Source organism: Suillus discolor, assembly GCF_016758755.1.
Source record: "Suillus discolor strain FC423 chromosome Unknown F5147scaffold_2, whole genome shotgun sequence".
NCBI classification, from domain to species: domain Eukaryota; kingdom Fungi; phylum Basidiomycota; class Agaricomycetes; order Boletales; family Suillaceae; genus Suillus; species Suillus discolor.
The window spans coordinates 29,137-46,133 of NW_024541249.1; the positions used below are offsets into that span (position 1 = coordinate 29,137).

Here is a 16,997-nt window from a genome sequence, read left to right on the forward strand (position 1 = left end):
TTGAACCTATTACTAAGCTATGGCGGATGATGGGCCATGGCGATCAAACTTTAAAAAACCTGTTTATATTGTGGGTCAAATCATGGGAATATATTTCAAGCACCCCACTTTTGACATGTTGATGACCTGTCCTTCTACACCTTTGAAAGAGCTCTTCCTCAAAATTGAGGACACTGAGGACGCCATAGAATCTTGGCTCCAGACACACGGTCTTGGAATTGTTAGTGCGCATATATTTTTCATGTTGTTCGCTCATAACTCTACCTCCAGCTTCCATATTCCCTCTTTGTCATGGCTTCTGTGCTGTTTGGTTTGGTCGACTATCATGATCTCACGGTTCTCCTTGAAGTAAGTCTCGGGGTTGTTGCGAAACAGATCCAACTCCAGCAAGCAGAGACGAATCCCTCGGTATTCCCTCCACAAGGAGGGCATTGTTTTATGGAGGAGAGGGTGCATTGTGCTCAAACGGAAATGTCATTATTTAGTACAGCTATCACGAACTTGTGCGAATTGATGAACACTAGAGGTCAGCCGTGTGAGCCATACCAAATTGAAATTCTTATGTCTGCTGCTAAGTATATCCCCAGCAATTGCCCAAAAATTGCTGCCTCCAGTGAACACTTCCTACACTGGAGCATACCAAACTCCTAGTTCACTTGATTGCATGCACTTTCAGCCTACAAAGGCAATCCAAGACAAATGCCGTGCATGGCTAATTATGACATCGCCTTTTCAAGACACTATGGAAGTAGGTTCTAACGTCAGCCAAACACCCCCTGAGTCTCATCATCGTCATCAATACCCCCTAAGGGTGAGTAGTTATATTCCGAGGGTCACGGTGTTCTGATAGGCTATGCAGCACGACGATCAACTTCTCTCTCTGCCTCGTTTGACAAATGGATGGGTCGATAACGTCAAATTGGGTACATACATCAATGCATCTTTCACCGAAACTGACGAGCCCCTACCCACCAATACCAGCAATGTGTTCACGCGAAAGGAGGACAAAACATTGGATGAGCTTATGTCTGTTTTCCATATCTTGGATTTGAAGAAGCAGCAGGCACAGGTGGAGGTAGACATGTTTTCTGAAGCTATTGCACTTAATGCTGAGTTGGAGTTCACTGATGATGGTGCATATGCAGCATTTGATCAGTTTTATCACACTAATGTAATGATTATAGGCACGTCTTCAGGGAAGCCTACAATGTATGAAACATATCTGCATAATGATTGGTTTAATGATTGGTTTTCGACTTCGTCCGCTCCTTCCAATACCTTGACATCCTGCAACACTCTCAGTTGTAATTGTACCGCCGGTTTGTAACTTTTCTCCCTTCCTGGTCGAAGTCATAGGTCTACCATAACTCTCACATTTGTATTGGTGTTGTGCATCAATTGGTTGTACGTTTGGATTTGCTCCATGTTATTTCTCCTCTTGTTTTATCACTTATTTTATATGAAATGTAGTGATCCGCTACAATATATTGTATGATCTGTCTGAATCCTCGCTCGTATAGTCGAACACTGCTATATTTGATGTCTGTAGACTTGAGGTAAGTTTTTTTCAACAACCCCAATATGCTTTCATACGATGCAGATGCAATCAGAGCAATCAGACAAATTATGTGTTAAAGAAAGTGATTATACAGTGGCTCAAAAAAGTGTCCCAATGTTTGTAGGTTTTCATGTAATTGGTTTATTGTGCGCCAGGGCATGGAAATCTGACTAAGCTTAAGGGAGGTGTCGGAAAGCTCCGCTTCTCGGCTATAAGTCGGCTCCCTACATTGTGGAAATCTGACAATACTGTGCGAAGATATGGCTATTTTAATTAGGTGACTCATTGGGACACTTTTTTGAGTTTGAATCTGATATACACAATCTCTACAATTCTAGTACTTAGTGTTTCCCCCCTTAGCTTTAATGACTGCTGCTACCCTCCTAGGCATACTTTCTATCAATTTCTGACATTCCTCCTCAGCAATCTTCCCCCACTCTACTACAACTCTCTCCCATAGCTGAAATAGTCCATTAGGTGGATCTTGATAGGCAGCAAGCAGTCTCTTGAGTAATTCCCAGAGATGTTCAATGAGATTGAGGTCTGGAGACTGTGCTGGCCATGATAGGACAGTAATATATTGGCTGCCTTGAGGGTATTCCTGACTGTTTGAGTGGAGACAGTGGTAGGGATGATGGAATTGATGTATTTTGTGGCTTGAACAGCAGTAGAGGCCTTTCCAGATATGATATGATGAATAAGAGCTCTTTTGTCATGCAGAGTAAGTTTAGAAGGACGTCCCATTTTGACATTTTCTTTGTTGGGAATATTGTGATTGATGACCCTGGCAATAGTTGACTTCCCAAGACCAGTTTTGGAGGCAATCTGCCTGATAGATAAACCAGAGGTAGAGAGAAAAAGGATATTATCTCTTTGAGAAGAGGAAATAGACTTCATGCTGATTATAAGGGACATAATGTTATTGGAAGGGTTTATATATGTATAGGATATTAAAATAAGACCATATTGTCAATATGGAACTATTTAAATATATATTTCTAAATGGTGTCATGTCTAAATGATCTGATTTTCATATTTTAATAGCAACTCAAAAAAGTGTCTCAATGAGTCACCTAATTAAAATAGCCATATCTTCGCACAGTATTGTCAGATTCCCACGATGTAGGGAGCCGACTTATCGCCGAGAGGCGGAGCTTTCCGACACCTCCCTTAAGCTTAGTCAGATTTCCACGCCCTGGCGCACAATAAACCAATTACATGAAAACCTACAAACATTGGGACACTTTTTTGAGCCACTGTAGCATATCAATTCCAAGGTTAGTTGAAGTCAATTAACCGATGTTCTTTTTTAACGATACCCGCAGCCTGATATGTTGCAAGTCTTCACTGGCGCGAGACATGCTAATATTAGAGGCTTGATTTAATGCTACATGCTGTTACAGAAGTTGTAGCATCGAGTAGAATTTTTCAAAAGAAATATTGAGCATTCGTTTAATCGACATGAAATGTTGTGATGCAATTAAGTAGGTCATCGAGTCCGATAATCTCACTGGAGACAAACAAATTGGATGATAACGATGTTGAAGTTCCCCATGATGGGTGCATACTTGGCCTTCCCACCAGACATATTCGATACCTTCCTCACCCTCTCACCCTTCCCTTAGAATCATCACCCAATGTCTCCCCACCGTCCAAATTCCTCTCCCTTGGATTGCAAACGTCAGTACTAATTGACGTGGAATGTGGGGTATGTACGTTCCTTCACCACTACCTGCTTCACTCTAATCGATCAACATCCTATTTCCTTTGTCTCCCCCTTCTTTGGAATCAGACAACAAATCTAACACGAATCAGTACAGATTGCTGTGACACATGTAAGTTACTCACAGGTTCTTGCTTGCACATAGCTGAAGTTGTTTTTTCGATGAAGTCAGGAAGATGATGCAGCAAAACATGTGAATATTCGCATATAGTAATTAGGTTGGTGTGCTCGATACAAATGTCAACAATATATAGTCCAATCTACACAGCCGACTCAGATCTTCCGAATGTCAGATACATAGTATTTTATATCACAGCCTGATATTCTCTCTTTCTTTACGTTTCATTCATAGTTCCTCACAACACCGCTATGTACTCTGGATTTCCGGTACTATAGTGTTCTCTTCCACGGCATCGACCAGCACATTACAACAGACGTAGATGCTTGGGCAGAGAGTGTCGCTGGTATCTAGTATGTCCTTCATCACCCCGCCTAACTCTTTCTACTAGTGGCAATCTTATCATCCGCTCAACTTCCTTCTCTTCACTTCCCAACTCACAATGTCCCTCGGCTTCAGAGGCATCGTGCTGTGTCTCATCAAGTATCATATTACTACCAAGGTCTGTCTACTACTATATCCCAGGAACAACTCTAACTTCCACCTAGATCCTCCATGCCGTAACACCTGCCTTCGGTCGTTGGGAAATTCGCTCACCCCACTGCATATTTTGTACACGCTGTCTGCAAATTTTCCGCACTATGCTGCTCCACTTGCACGCAAAGTTCGTGTGCCGGACACAGTATGAGACGAAGTACAAGATAACTGGGGGAAAGCGATGATGGGCATGAACATGGTATGGATCAATGGGAGGGTGCTAGAGGGTGAAGCTGGCATATTCGGGTGTGTTTTCTGTCTCTACCATTCTTCCCTTCATTCGTATCTTCTGCCTTTTGTGCTGTCCATTCAGTTCTGATCCAAGTTCAGGCTTCTACGCAACTTTGCGCGCGAATGTGCTGCTATTCGCTCACTCATCGAACTTGGCTCGTCTCACAGCTGTAGAAGTCCGTCTGGAAGGCGATTATAGAGCCAGTGTTGGACACGTCGGGAGGGAGAGTGAAGAAGTCGCGTGAGTATTCTTTCTTCTGTCTGCCATTGACGCCAATGCAGGTTTTATGACAGGCGCATGTGAATGAGATATCCTCACGAGAATGTATTTGTGATTTATCAAACATGTCAATTCGATATATAAGGTACGTACATTTGAATTCTCTTCCTACCTTCACACTCTTGGCGTTCATCTGCCACCTCCATATCCACATCCCAATCTCACTCCTCCTTCCGCTCCCCACACCCGCTCCCCACACCCCCTTTTACACAGCATATCCCATTCTATCCTTCGCAAAGAGAATGAAGACGATGAAGACGTGGATGAGTATCGCTCGTCCTTAGGTCCTCCCGGGAGTAGGATGAGGGTGCCAAGTACTGTTAGGCCTAGTGGGATTGGTGTTGCGCTGTGAGTAGTGACCGATAAGAGGTTTTCCTTTTCCTTTTGTGAGGTTGGAGTGCTGACCTTGATTTCGGGAGGGATCGCCATTTTGCTTCAAGGTAAGCAAGCTCTATGTCATAGCATGCACAATCCGCTGTGCACCCCTGATCAATCAACCAGACTCTGAGGACGACATTTGCAATTCTGACATACAAGAAGGTGTTTCATTTTGTGCTATGTTGAGATGACTCTTGCTGATATTATGGTTAGCAACCAAATCTCCTTGGAGCCTACGAATATGCACGCAAAAGTTCAAGTTAGTCAGTGCAGTGCACGCCTTTTGCAATTTGTCATCTCGCTTGCATGCTTGCATCAGGAAACCTACAATTCTGCTGAATGTCCTGATTTACCTGCATGACTGATATCAGACAGTTGTCTGATATCAGTAAGAATCAGTAAGAATCAGCACATATCAGTTGTATAGATACATCAGATTATTAGACCAACAAAATCACAGAGTGTTCAGATATGTCAGACTTTCATAAAACAGTTATGCAGTCATTCAGCAACATCAGATTATCAGACAAAAAAATCACAGAGTGTTCAGGCATGTCAGACTTTTAAACGAAAATTATGCAGTCATTCAGCAATATCAGCTTTACTAGTCTCTAGATTATCAGAAGTACAGATATATAATTTTGCAGTGTGTACAATTTTTCTGTACCTGGCACAAGTGCAGACATCTGCACTAGTGCCCTATTGCCTAATTAGGAAATGCCTGCTCACTGCACACTACAATGAGCTCAACATTTAATATGTCAGATGTTTATCTATTATCCAACAACAATCTACTGTATCCATTCGACCTTAGGTTTGTGGGGGTCCTGGTGTGACATGACATAATGGTAGGTTTGCATGTTCGTCTGGCTGAGGGTGGTGTGACAGAAGTATTAATAGGTTCGTATTTACATGTTTTTTCTACATAATACACACACATGCAATGAAATGTAATGCAAAGAGGTAACTGTTTCAATATTCAAGGTAAAAGAGGTAGAAAGTAAGTAGAAAAACACAGTAAAATTATAATTTATGCCACCACCCATGAACAAAATGTCACACATTTAGGTTCACTACCCTCAATTTGGTGTGACTGTCACACGAAATAGGTTCGGTGTGGGTACAACAATTCAGATGGTGTATACTGTACAATGTGTTGGGTCTTGCAGAACCTAGCTGCTATTCAACCCTAAAGGGTTTCTGGACCAGGCTCAAGGCTCAGAGGAGAGGAAATGTCATGAAAAACTACTGCTGAAGACTCAGACTCATACTGATAACTGGTAAAAAGATAACTTTATTATGTAAGCTACAAAAGTGCCAACATCACACTAAGGTAAAAACAGTCTCTACAAGCCTAGCCAGGAATCAGTCCCTACATCAGTTTGGGGGCTCGGTGATGCTGTGACGAACCTAAGGTCAAATGGATACAGTACTACTAACTGATTCCTGAGTAGTTACATTAGAGATATATATTAAAATCAACTCTATGGTATTTTATTATATACAATGTATACTACACTACTATACTAATGTTAATGTCTAGTACCATAGTGTGGCAGGGACTTAGTGAAATTTCGCATTTTTGATGATATAAGCAGTCATGTGATGTTGGTTGAAGTTAGGTGGGAAAGCTTATATAATCAAAAATGCGTCCAACAATTCAAGTCTCCTTGCCCTTAGGTTAGGCTCCTGGATATTCAAGTTGAGATGTGTTGGTGTGGATGGGGCTTTGGGATTGGTGCAATGGTAAGTTTCCAATCTAATCCTCTCCTCTCCTCTGAAGACTAACTCCCTGCTCATTTCCAGGCTATATATTTTCGCATTTTTGGTCTTTTCAGTAAGTCTCTTCTTTCTCTGACCTCTTTTTGACCTTGATATTTTCGCATCTTTGTCTATTTTAGTGAGTCTCTCTGTCTTTCTTTTAGTCAGTAGTGTAGATACCAATGTAGTAGTTACTTTGAATCTGATTTTTGTATTTTTGATGTTTTTGAATATCATAATGTCCTGATGTTATGTGATGTGCTGTGAGGCTTTTGTACAAACTAAACTACATATCTGATGTATTGCATCTCTTAGAAACTGACATCCTGAATTGTACACAAACAGTACCTCTGAGTGTCTGTAGGGCTGTTTACCACTGATTTCAGGCATGGTACTGAATTCAGCAATTGCTGCATGACTGCACTACCTGTAGGTATGATATCAGACAGTTCAGTAGGGGACAGGAACATCAGCAGAAATGTAGGTTTCATGATGTGTATTTTACTTTGTGGTAGAATATATCATTGTATATGAAAATGATGTCAGGCAAATGTCAGGCGCCATCAGAATCGGCGAAGACATCGCATTATAATACATTGCTAAGCCACTGTCACAATTGTCAGTTTGGCAGCTACTTGCTAGTGACACTTCAGTCACCCCTCTCAAAGCACCTCTTAGGTACATATATTCTGGCTTACAATCTTACCTAAGAGGCATGATCTTAGACGGTATTCCCATGCAATGCAGGTGGTAACCCAGGCCAATCCAATACTTTTCCCAAGAAGCCTGGGCCTGCTGGGCCAATGTATTTAATCTGTCCCATGACCCATCTGGGGTATCCTAAATCCTTTATTATATTAATACACAGGGGGTGTCAGGGGTGACTTCTTATAAAAAATTGCCCACACATTCAGACACTGAGAGTATAATGTTTGTCTTCATAAAGTCCTTGACCTACGAATGGAGGAGGCGGGAAGGAATTTGCAGTAGGAGGAGGGTTGTCTTTGATGATGAGGGAAAAATGTAAGTCGGGTAAGGTCCTTGACCTATGAAATCCAAAGTGGCTGGAGGAGGAGGGAAGAAATTCATGGTAGGAGGGGGGGTTGTCTTTGATGATGAGGGAAGAATGTAAGTTGGGTAAGGTTCTTGACTGTGCCCTCGCTCCAGATACTGACATATCTTGCACTCCATCTGGTTAATTTTGTGCAATTGGAACATGCCCTGCACCACAATACTCCAGGTTTTATTGGAGTAAGTGTCATCACATATTACTTTGGATGCAAGCATGAAAGCAGAAACAAAAAGACAGTGACTGGTCAATGCGGGATAGCCCACCGCTGGTTTATATGGTGACTGGGCTGGCCCGGCAATCTCCTACACAGGATGCAGGATAGCCCATTGCTGGTTTATATGGTGACTGGGCTGGCCTGGCAATCTCCTACACATGATGTGGGATAGCCCACTGTCAGTCTATATGGTGACTGGGCTGGCCCGGCACTCTCCTATGTATGATGCGGGCTAGCCCACCACCAGTTTATATGGCCACTGGGCTGGCCCGGCACTCTGCTATGCATGATATGGGCTAGCCCACCGCTGGTCTGTATGGTCACTGGGACAGCCCAGTCCAATTTTTATTACTTGTTTGTCACTATTTTTCTACATTCTATAAAAGTTCTGTACAGTTTCTCTTCTCTCTTTCTTCTACATTCTATTTTGCAACATCCTCATCCAGTATTAGGCCTTCAATTGTTCTCTCTCCTTTCTTTAATATTTCACTGGGTTGCACATCTGGGTCAGTGCTTACTCCTCAGCTTCTCTACTTTAACTAATCCAGTTTTTTCTGTAATATTCCTAGTGGTGACTTGCTCTTGCAAATCTGACACTAGTTCAGCAGCACATTCCATGGCTCACCAACGATCTCTCAATTTCCTAACCTATAATTTCATCAATTTGTGGTTCTTATTTGTCCTCGTCACCATTGTCATCATAACCATTCTCTATGCACTCTAAATTCTTTATCTTGACCGCACAACTGCCAATATGGTAACTGCCATTAGGCTTCAAGCCATCACCACTCCTCATGGATCCCTTGCTCAACCTGAAAATACTCTTCAGTCTACAACCACCAGTATAGGGCTTCCACAGACCAGATCACCAAGCCCTCCTGTGTTTGTGGCCTAACCTCACACAATATCTAAGTACAGGACTTTCATGTTAGTACTCCACTATCCCTTCTTATCCAGCTGCCTGATAGGTGCAATATGGGTTAGCTTCTTACTTGTTCAATATTCAAGGGACAGTCTAATATACACAGCGGGATAGCCCATCACTAATTTCATATGTACGGGTCAGCCCAATACAAGCCCTTATACACAGTGGGATAGCCCATCACTACTTTCATATGTATGGGTCAGCCCAATACAAACCCTGGGCTGGCCCACTGCATATTACATAGACACTGGGCCGACCCACTGCATATATATATATCTTTAACATACCACCAGGGATAGCCCACCTACCCTCAATTGATCCTTGGGATGACCCAGCAACCCAATATATAAGTGGGATAGTTCATTATTCTTAATTTGTTATGTGGGATAGCCATGATAACCTAAATTTACATATATGAAAACTCCTCGATGCTGACATTATCTTTCGAGTGCATCACAGTTTGGGACCATAAAACACATAGTCATTCAAGCTATCATACACATGTACATACAAAATAGTTCGAGTGATATGAAACATTAGTCACGGTAAACAAAATCACGATCATATGAACCATACCCAGGAGCTGGAGTGTTCCTGCCATAATCGAATCTCTGACGTGCCCTTGCAACCACTCTCGAAGGGCCTGCAGCCGAAAAATCATGGCAATGATGATGGGCAACATTATGCCCATAGGAATGAAGATGATGTGGAGACACCTGCTGTACCTCATCATCCCAGTGTTGATGTGGTTCGTAGTCAGGTGTAGGTGCACGAGGGCGAGGTCAGGGCTGAAGTCAAGGTCGAGGATGAGCAGGGACAAAGTGCGGAGGTGGCAATTCAATATGCGGTGCACCATCACAATGACGTACGACCTGAAAATTAACTTGAATGAGTTAATGATAGAAGATATTAGTCTTCAGCTCACCTTTGACTTCTTCCTGATACGAGAGTCTGATGCATTCAAGCTATCAGCCTCAGATTCAAGTTGTTGATCTGCTGGACACTCGATTAGAAGAGAATCTGCAAGTAATTCATGGACTTGCCATAATCCTCTGCATGTGATCGCTTGCGAGACTTCTGCGGCTGAAATGCTGATGGGTAGTGTTCTGGACGGGGCAGACCATCATCAGTGTAGTGGTCCTCATGAACAATAGAATATTCACGAGCAGCAGAGGTCTGTTGTTGAGACCGACGATCCCGAGTAGTATCTCCAAGCTGCCTTCCTCCCGAAGGAGCGCCAACATTCGAACCACGTATTGATGTTGCTTCCTTGTACTTTTGAAGCAACCCTTTAGGGATGGAGTGCTTGAATTTCTCGGAGTCTGTGAGTTTCCGGAGAACGATGTGGGAAGCGCTGGTGACCAAAGGAATGTCAAACATTTTAGGGTCGTCTTTTTCACATTGCTCAATGTGATCTGCAGCAACAACATTAGACATGAAAATGAACAGGGCAATAAGTACCTTTCAGCCAAGGAACAATATCAATCTCGGACACAGCGACGTCCAACTCGTCAATGATATCATCAAGAGTTTTATCGCTGTGTCCTTGCTTGCGCCGAAGTTCGAGTAAGTTCTCAGCTTCCGTCTTCAGTTCAGCGTCATAATATTGCGAAGCCCTGTGCTTGATGTAAGGCACAACGAGTAACTTCAGGTGTTGTGCGCTGAGGGTGTGGTAGTTGAAGTCCAGGCCAACCGGGGGAACTTCATCAGGCCAGAGTTCAAATTGAAACTTGTTCTGGTATGCAACGTCGAGTAGCTTCCGCCACTGGACGGACTTCGTTTTATAGCCGAATTGTTCTGTTGAATAAACTTGAAATCGAGTCATGGACGGGAATAAGTCGAGCTTACCTAGTTTCTCAAGCACCATGACCGGCCAGATACGTCGGTAACAGTCCCATGGGGCTTCACCAGGCTTCGAAAACAAAATATCATATGCCCCTCCAAACCGCAGCATTGCAAGCTGGTAGTTTTTTGCCCTGGACACATTGTAAGATTAAACTCAGAGTAGTTCCAAGCTATGTACTTCGCTGCAGTAATAATCCAATCTAACGCAAGTTGGGCGTCTACTTGGCGTTCATTGATGAGATCCATGAACGTGGATGAGCCTGCAACAAAACCCAAGGCCTGTTGGGCCGCCTCATCAGGAGTCGAATCAAAGACACAGCCAATGACCTCAATGCCTTCTAGGTGAGAATAAGCTGCAAACTTTACAACAGTAAGCCATAATACAAACAAGTACTGTCAAAATAATTACACGCTTAGCGAGTGCGTCCCTTGTAGACATAATAATACTGGCACGCGATCGATTGTTACTAGCACCGCCCAAGTGACAATCATAGTACATTTGTATGTCATCCCACAGCGGGTCGCTGTCTTCAAGGCTGTAGTAGTGGTCGCGCTGTCTCTTTCTCCAATTAACAAGTTCTACCAGAGGATATTGGTTATTATGGGCACCACAACATGAAATAAAAACTCACCTTCATCCGTTTCTCGAGGATATTGTCCTTTGTACCATCCTTGGTGCATGTTCCATGGGGTCTCGGCCCTGGAGTGTTTCACAGACAACCTGGCCTCGATGAGGATTGTATGTGCAGATTTTCCATATTTGTCCCCAATTATCTTGGCAGCATGAAGTGTCTTGCGCCCGAGCTCCTGCACGTCGTCTATGCCTTCCTGGCACAGCTGCCCAGGTCTAGAAGTGATGGGAAGGTCATTGTCGTCATCATCAATCTCCATTGACATGGAGCTTTTTGGCAGAGCACTGGAGACGGCACTCTTCTCGACCGACTTTGTCGTCACATGCGTGGCAGCCTGGAGTACCTGGGTGGTCAAGGAAGTCTCTGTTACTGTGGATTTCGGGGAGAGAGCTTTTGGAGGCGCGCGCTTCTTGGGCAACTTCGCCTTTGATGGAGGTGCAGGTAAGTTGTTGTCATCGTCATCTTCTTCTTCTTCTTCTTTTTCTTCATCGGCTTCTTGATCTTCTTTGTATTCATCATCATCTTCGTCAGACTCCTCTTCCGAAGAGGAATGATCACGCTGAGCAAGCATTGCATGGCATTCAGCCCGACTCCTTGCTTGTCGGTTTCGGTACGGGTAGTTGTTCTCCGAGGAAGGGGTGCCATTCAAGGAAGAGCCTTCATCCTCTGGAGTATCGGAGGGGGGTAAGGATTCTGGGAGACAAAAAAAGGACTGTGAGTGAAAAGGATTGATGGGAGATGGTGGTACATACCACGAATTTTGGTATCATCTACAGGATTGCCCTTGTGAGCATCCGCTTGTCCTTCACTGTTGTCCTCATTGTCTGTGACAGGGTCATCAGTCTTGGGGTGGTCTTTGTAAAAGTCATGTCAGTGGGTGGTTACTCAGTTTGTAGTGTGGCTGCCCATACCTTGGGTATCAGACTCAGTGTCAGTGCGCGGCTCTGTGGTAGCAACGGAGGATTTCGCGCGCCGGGCAAGGATGGTGCTGTAGTCGTCGAAGTTCATGAACGAGTTCCCCCTCGGCAAGGGGGCAGGTTTGATTTTTTTGGCGGGTGGCAGTGACTGGGGTGTCATTATCACATTAGTAAATGGACGAAAAGGATGGAAGGGATGCCTACCGTTTTAGTTTGAAGCTATCCAAGATGACAAATATCAATGTCTTTGATAAATCAAATTCAAATTCAAATGAACGTACCATGCGTTGGTTGATAGGCGCACCACTGTGGGTATGCATCATGAAGTCGACGACTGGAGTTTCCATCCGCAGGTTAGCGCACTTTTTGGTGGAAGAAGTTTTTTTGGGAGGCATGGCAGAGGGAGCTTGACAAATTCTTGAGTTAAGAGATCTATGGAAACGAATATCGACAGAAAGGAGCTTGAAGAACACGAAGTCCTCAAATATCGACAGCAAGGTGCTTGAAGAACACGAAGTCCTTTTCAGCGGCCAAGAAGACAGGAAGTCTCACAAACAGCGAATGCAAGTAAAAACTGATGTAGGAGTAAGTTAGAACAATATACAAACATGATGGAGACTTCTAACCTACCTGACTTTCAAGCAAATTCTCAAGACGAGAAGGAAAATACTGTAGTGAGAATGGCTTTGAGTGACAGAGAGTTGATGGCGAGACATTTGAGCATACCTGGTTTTTAAAGGTAGGAACAGGGCGCCTATGGTGTACTAGGCAATATATGGATAAGATTGTCGGCTGGACGACGAACAAACTTCGCCAGAAGACTCCAATACTCTAATGGTGTGGCTTCCCAGATGGCAGATATGACACACAGACCGCATTTGGAATGGGCAAGGCCATTGATGGACACCACTGTGGGTAGACACTAATTAATGAAGAATGATTAACAGAAACTGCAGGCTGGACTAACCTGATAGGGCCGGATCGTCAGTAGGGACCACAATGACGAGTGTCGCCAAGATAGGAGGAAAGAGAGCCTGAGCGTGGATGGATGGCACATCATCCGTTTGGATTGGTCTGCTGGCCGAAGTAGCATGCAGAGTACCCAAAGCAATTATGGAAAAGTCTAGTTCAATTGATAATTGTCGCAATGAATTTATCAGAAACAATACTTAGACCAGATTATGGGCAATGTCCTGTCAATGACATTTTAATAGTCTGAGGAGCGACATGCCAGACGGGATGATGTGCACTGACAGGTTTGTACCCAGCTGGATTGCTTGATATCAATTATCAGACACCATGGTCGACAAATGATAATGCTCTCACCTAATATGGCTGATATTCAATGACCCTGTGAGGAATGGGCAAGAGCATCGCAGACTGCATCTAATTCAAGAGTGATGACGGGCGCTGACGATTAGATGCAAGCTAGACAATTAAGAATGGTTCTACACACCTGTATGTAGACCATGTCTGATCCTTCGCCTTCGACAGACACCGATCAATGTTTGTGAAATACTGGAACATAAGTTGAGTGCAAGAAGATGAAAAGCAAACTATGACTTAGCTACCAGACAGCGTCGACAATAGCACCAAACGACATCTGCTATCACGAAGGCAGGAGCTCCAAGAGACTTATGAGAGTGTCGAAGCAAATTGAGATGGTAAGCTGGACATCAGAGGACGGTGGCAGATTGAGTAGTAGAAACAGTGCTAACACGAAGTCAGACTGTGTAATGTAATATCTGAAGTGACATGAAGTCATTTCCAATAGTGTGAACTACCACGAAGGCAGCTTCAGAGGAGTCGAGGTGCAGAATAGTGCTGGAATAGAGAGGAGGAAGGTCAGTGGCGTAGTTGGCTGAGGTTGGCAAATGTTTGTTCTGAGTTCTAACATGAAGTCAGACTGTGTAATGTAATATCTGAAGTGACACAAAGTCATTTCCGATAGTGTGAGCTACCGCGAAGGCAGCTTCAGAGGAGTCGAGGTGCAGAATAGTGCTGGAATAGAGAGGAAGAAGGTCAGTGGCGTAGTAGTTGGCTGAGGTTGGCAAATGTTTGTTCTAAGTTCTCACTTCGCAAGTCTCACAAGTTGGTCACAAACCCATTTGGGTTATCCCAGGGCGTAATCACACTTTGCACCTTTACTTACCTTTTACCCTTTACCCTTTACCTTTTCTCTTTCTCTTTCCAACTCTTCCATCTCCTCCCATCCCATCGTTGGTGCCGACTATTCTGCCTTTGTGGTAGACAACACTATTCCAGTGACTTCGTGTTACTGTGCAATAGCACTCGCTACTCTAACTTCGGTTACAGTATTACCCTTCAACACGTTCAGATTCCTCTTAGCTTGCACTTACTGTGCCTTTGTTGGTTCGTCACTCGATCACTCACTCTCATCAGATAGTCACCTTTCCGTTATTCGCAGTCCCTCTGACAATGCCTCTGACAATACCTCGTGAATTTAAACCATTCTTACGTGACGGTGACAGTAAGTGCCTTTAGTGATTGTCCTGTGATCCTCCTCTAATTTTGATATAGATGCTATTACAGCTACAGACGCACGCTCTCTCGCCTATGATGGTCAACTCGTTTTCACTTCGCCCAACATGACTTTCGTTCCCCAACTATACAACAATCCCTCCAATATTGTGCAAGCAAGGGCGGATGGGAAGTTTTGGGCGATGGATCCTTTCCAGTGGCCTCAAATGTATGCAGACGCTTACACCTGGAGTTTTACCATTCCACGACGCGAATTCCATGATCCTGGCACTGACCTGTGGTATGCTTGGTGGTCGCCAGCTTTTTCTGACGACTTTGAGCCATTATCTCCTGGTCATGTCTTTGGCAAGCTGAAGTCCACCCACCGTGATCACCTATTTCGACTTTACGAGCGGGCTAACAAGTGTGTCGGTTCCTACAAGCTATTCCGAGAAAACAAGCAAGACGCAGTTGTTGGATGGGTCACCGGGTTGCGCTCTGTTTTTGAGCACTTTAAAGAGACGTGGGCATGGCGAGATATTGTGATGATCTTGGCTGAGTTTCAGAGGCGATTCCTGGAGATATGGAGCATGATGGATTACCTTGAGATCTTTGAGCCACAGTTGAAATTTGAGGACAGCGCACGGGGTCAACAAGACTTGGATGGGGTGCTTCACCAAAGACTCCGCTATCGCGTTGAGGCTCCACAAGGCTGGTGTACCTGTGTGGTTGATATGAGATGTCAGACTCGTCGATGATAAGATTAACATCTGCCAAGTTGTTCCCTTCACTCCTGCCGACCTTGTGTTTGGGATGTACCTCCATCCCATTAAGAACTTCGCTCAACCTTTCGATATCCGGCACAAGGGTCCAAGTGATCATCAACGCCAGGCTGCGGTTCGTCAACCGTACCTTACTTTTGAAGAGATCCCCATAGATCAAACCGAAGTCAATCGCTTTGCAGCTTCCAGAGAGCCATCATCGGGTAAAGCGCCCACCAAGACCATGAAAAATAAGTCCGCAGTATGTGAGTGCAGTGTCTAATTTCTGTTTGCCATTCTTATCTAACGATTATCTAGATGAACCGACCGCTCTGCGCCAGAACCAGTCTCAAGTTGGATGTGACAAATGGTGCGACGTGGCTCACCTGTTCATGCCCAACATCAACACCTTCTTCGCATCGGCTATGAGTCACGCGGAGAAAGATTTGAGTCGTGTCAAGCCAACCCGCGCAAGAATGGATGAGGGATACAGGCTCCCCAATCCTGGATTATTTGTCAATGTCCTTTCCTTGCAGTCTCTCAAGAAATATCTCACTAACTGGTTGGCATGCTGTGAGTCATGGCTGAAGCATGTTTATATGTCGCCTCCATCTCCGCTCCCTCGGTCCCAAAGCTGGTGTGATCTATTGATCATGCAGCCAACACCACAGCCCTCGTCGTCAAGTGGTCAGATGCCATCAGGCAAGACTGGCAAGTCCAAAGCCAAACTCGATGTGTTCTTTGGAGATGAATTATCGCTTCTACGCCAGTTTTGGACTGGATCCCAGATGTTGCAATGGAGGGGTCAGGAAATCGAAGCAGCAATGCTCGAGAATCCGCCGCATCATCTCGTTCAACAGATTATATATGAGATTTGCGAGCAAAGCTTCCAATACGACCTTCTGGAACTTGATGAACATCTTGCCAGTCATATGCAGCTGGATCGGGAGGCGAAGAAGCGTCGCATGGAGTTGCTCCATGGAATTTTTCCTCAGCATGTGGGACAAGGATTTTTCGACTCGGAATGATGGACTTAATGCTGAGTCTTTCCAAGATGCTCTTCCATATTTCGAGAATTTTCGTCAAGTGTTGATCGCATGGGATGGTGCTCCTCAAGATCTCAAACAGCCTTTCACCGAGTCGATGCCCGAGGGAGAGAAGTGGCAACGCATGAAGCAATGTGCCCTGTTTTATGTACAATCATTTTACGACAACACAGGTTGCCCCCCGTGGTCCCTCATATGCTTTACGCGAGTCCATAGACGATTTACACTCGCTTCTGTTCGCTTCTGTATTTGTTTGTTGATGTGAGTTGCTATGTAGTGTGGTTCTTTCATGTACAATTTCTGTTGGTGAATTCTATTGACTTATTGCTCCGGTGCTATTCACTGTTTGTTGATCACTGGCGTCCATGACCATTATCCTCCTCACAGTTTAGTATCTACTCATTGTTGCTACATAGGTTATACGAACTGGGACTTCGTGTTCCTCTGTGCTTGTTGACTGACTTCGAGTCAGTGACAATATTCTTGGCAGGCTTTGTGCCTACCAGAAACATCTACCA

General features: G+C 44.3%; 5 protein-coding genes across 5 annotated transcripts; 3 read left to right on the forward strand and 2 right to left on the reverse strand.

Annotated features, from left to right (window-relative positions):
• Positions 1-19: 19 nt before the first annotated feature.
• On the forward strand, positions 20-1,327 carry F5147DRAFT_647427 (uncharacterized protein; the record flags this gene model as incomplete). Its single annotated transcript, XM_041433203.1, has 5 exons — positions 20-220; positions 271-348; positions 376-526; positions 588-811; positions 860-1,327. The coding sequence occupies 5 exons, from the start codon at positions 20-22 to the stop codon at positions 1,325-1,327; spliced, it is 1,122 nt and encodes a 373-aa protein (XP_041299295.1).
• Positions 1,328-3,841: 2,514 nt separating this feature from the next.
• On the forward strand, positions 3,842-7,470 carry F5147DRAFT_756867 (uncharacterized protein; the record flags this gene model as incomplete). The annotated part of the gene is made up of 18 exons (XM_041440358.1): positions 3,842-3,882; positions 3,925-4,067; positions 4,101-4,182; positions 4,250-4,408; positions 4,661-4,795; positions 4,867-4,887; positions 5,039-5,088; positions 5,678-5,725; positions 5,787-5,825; positions 6,021-6,105; positions 6,169-6,240; positions 6,506-6,571; positions 6,632-6,662; positions 6,751-6,758; positions 7,020-7,066; positions 7,133-7,204; positions 7,334-7,391; positions 7,455-7,470. 18 exons carry the CDS (start codon positions 3,842-3,844, stop codon positions 7,468-7,470), a joined length of 1,173 nt encoding a protein of 390 aa, XP_041299296.1.
• Positions 7,471-7,588: 118 nt separating this feature from the next.
• On the reverse strand, positions 7,589-7,897 carry F5147DRAFT_541708 (uncharacterized protein; the record flags this gene model as incomplete). Its single annotated transcript, XM_041430246.1, has 1 exon — positions 7,589-7,897. A coding segment is annotated over one exon (309 nt), but the record flags the coding sequence as incomplete, so codon positions are not given.
• A 1,461-nt stretch (positions 7,898-9,358) lies between these two features.
• On the reverse strand, positions 9,359-12,586 carry F5147DRAFT_647429 (uncharacterized protein; the record flags this gene model as incomplete). The annotated part of the gene is made up of 13 exons (XM_041433204.1): positions 9,359-9,440; positions 9,523-9,669; positions 9,723-9,735; positions 9,919-10,212; positions 10,259-10,594; positions 10,646-10,773; positions 10,821-11,002; positions 11,052-11,221; positions 11,275-11,967; positions 12,027-12,128; positions 12,186-12,339; positions 12,396-12,410; positions 12,473-12,586. 13 exons carry the CDS (start codon positions 12,584-12,586, stop codon positions 9,359-9,361), a joined length of 2,430 nt encoding a protein of 809 aa, XP_041299298.1.
• Positions 12,587-14,630: 2,044 nt separating this feature from the next.
• F5147DRAFT_766964 (uncharacterized protein) lies at positions 14,631-16,461 on the forward strand (the record flags this gene model as incomplete). The annotated part of the gene is made up of 4 exons (XM_041440826.1): positions 14,631-14,682; positions 14,733-15,389; positions 15,451-15,699; positions 15,752-16,461. 4 exons carry the CDS (start codon positions 14,631-14,633, stop codon positions 16,459-16,461), a joined length of 1,668 nt encoding a protein of 555 aa, XP_041299299.1.
• Between the last annotated feature and the right edge of the window lie 536 nt (positions 16,462-16,997).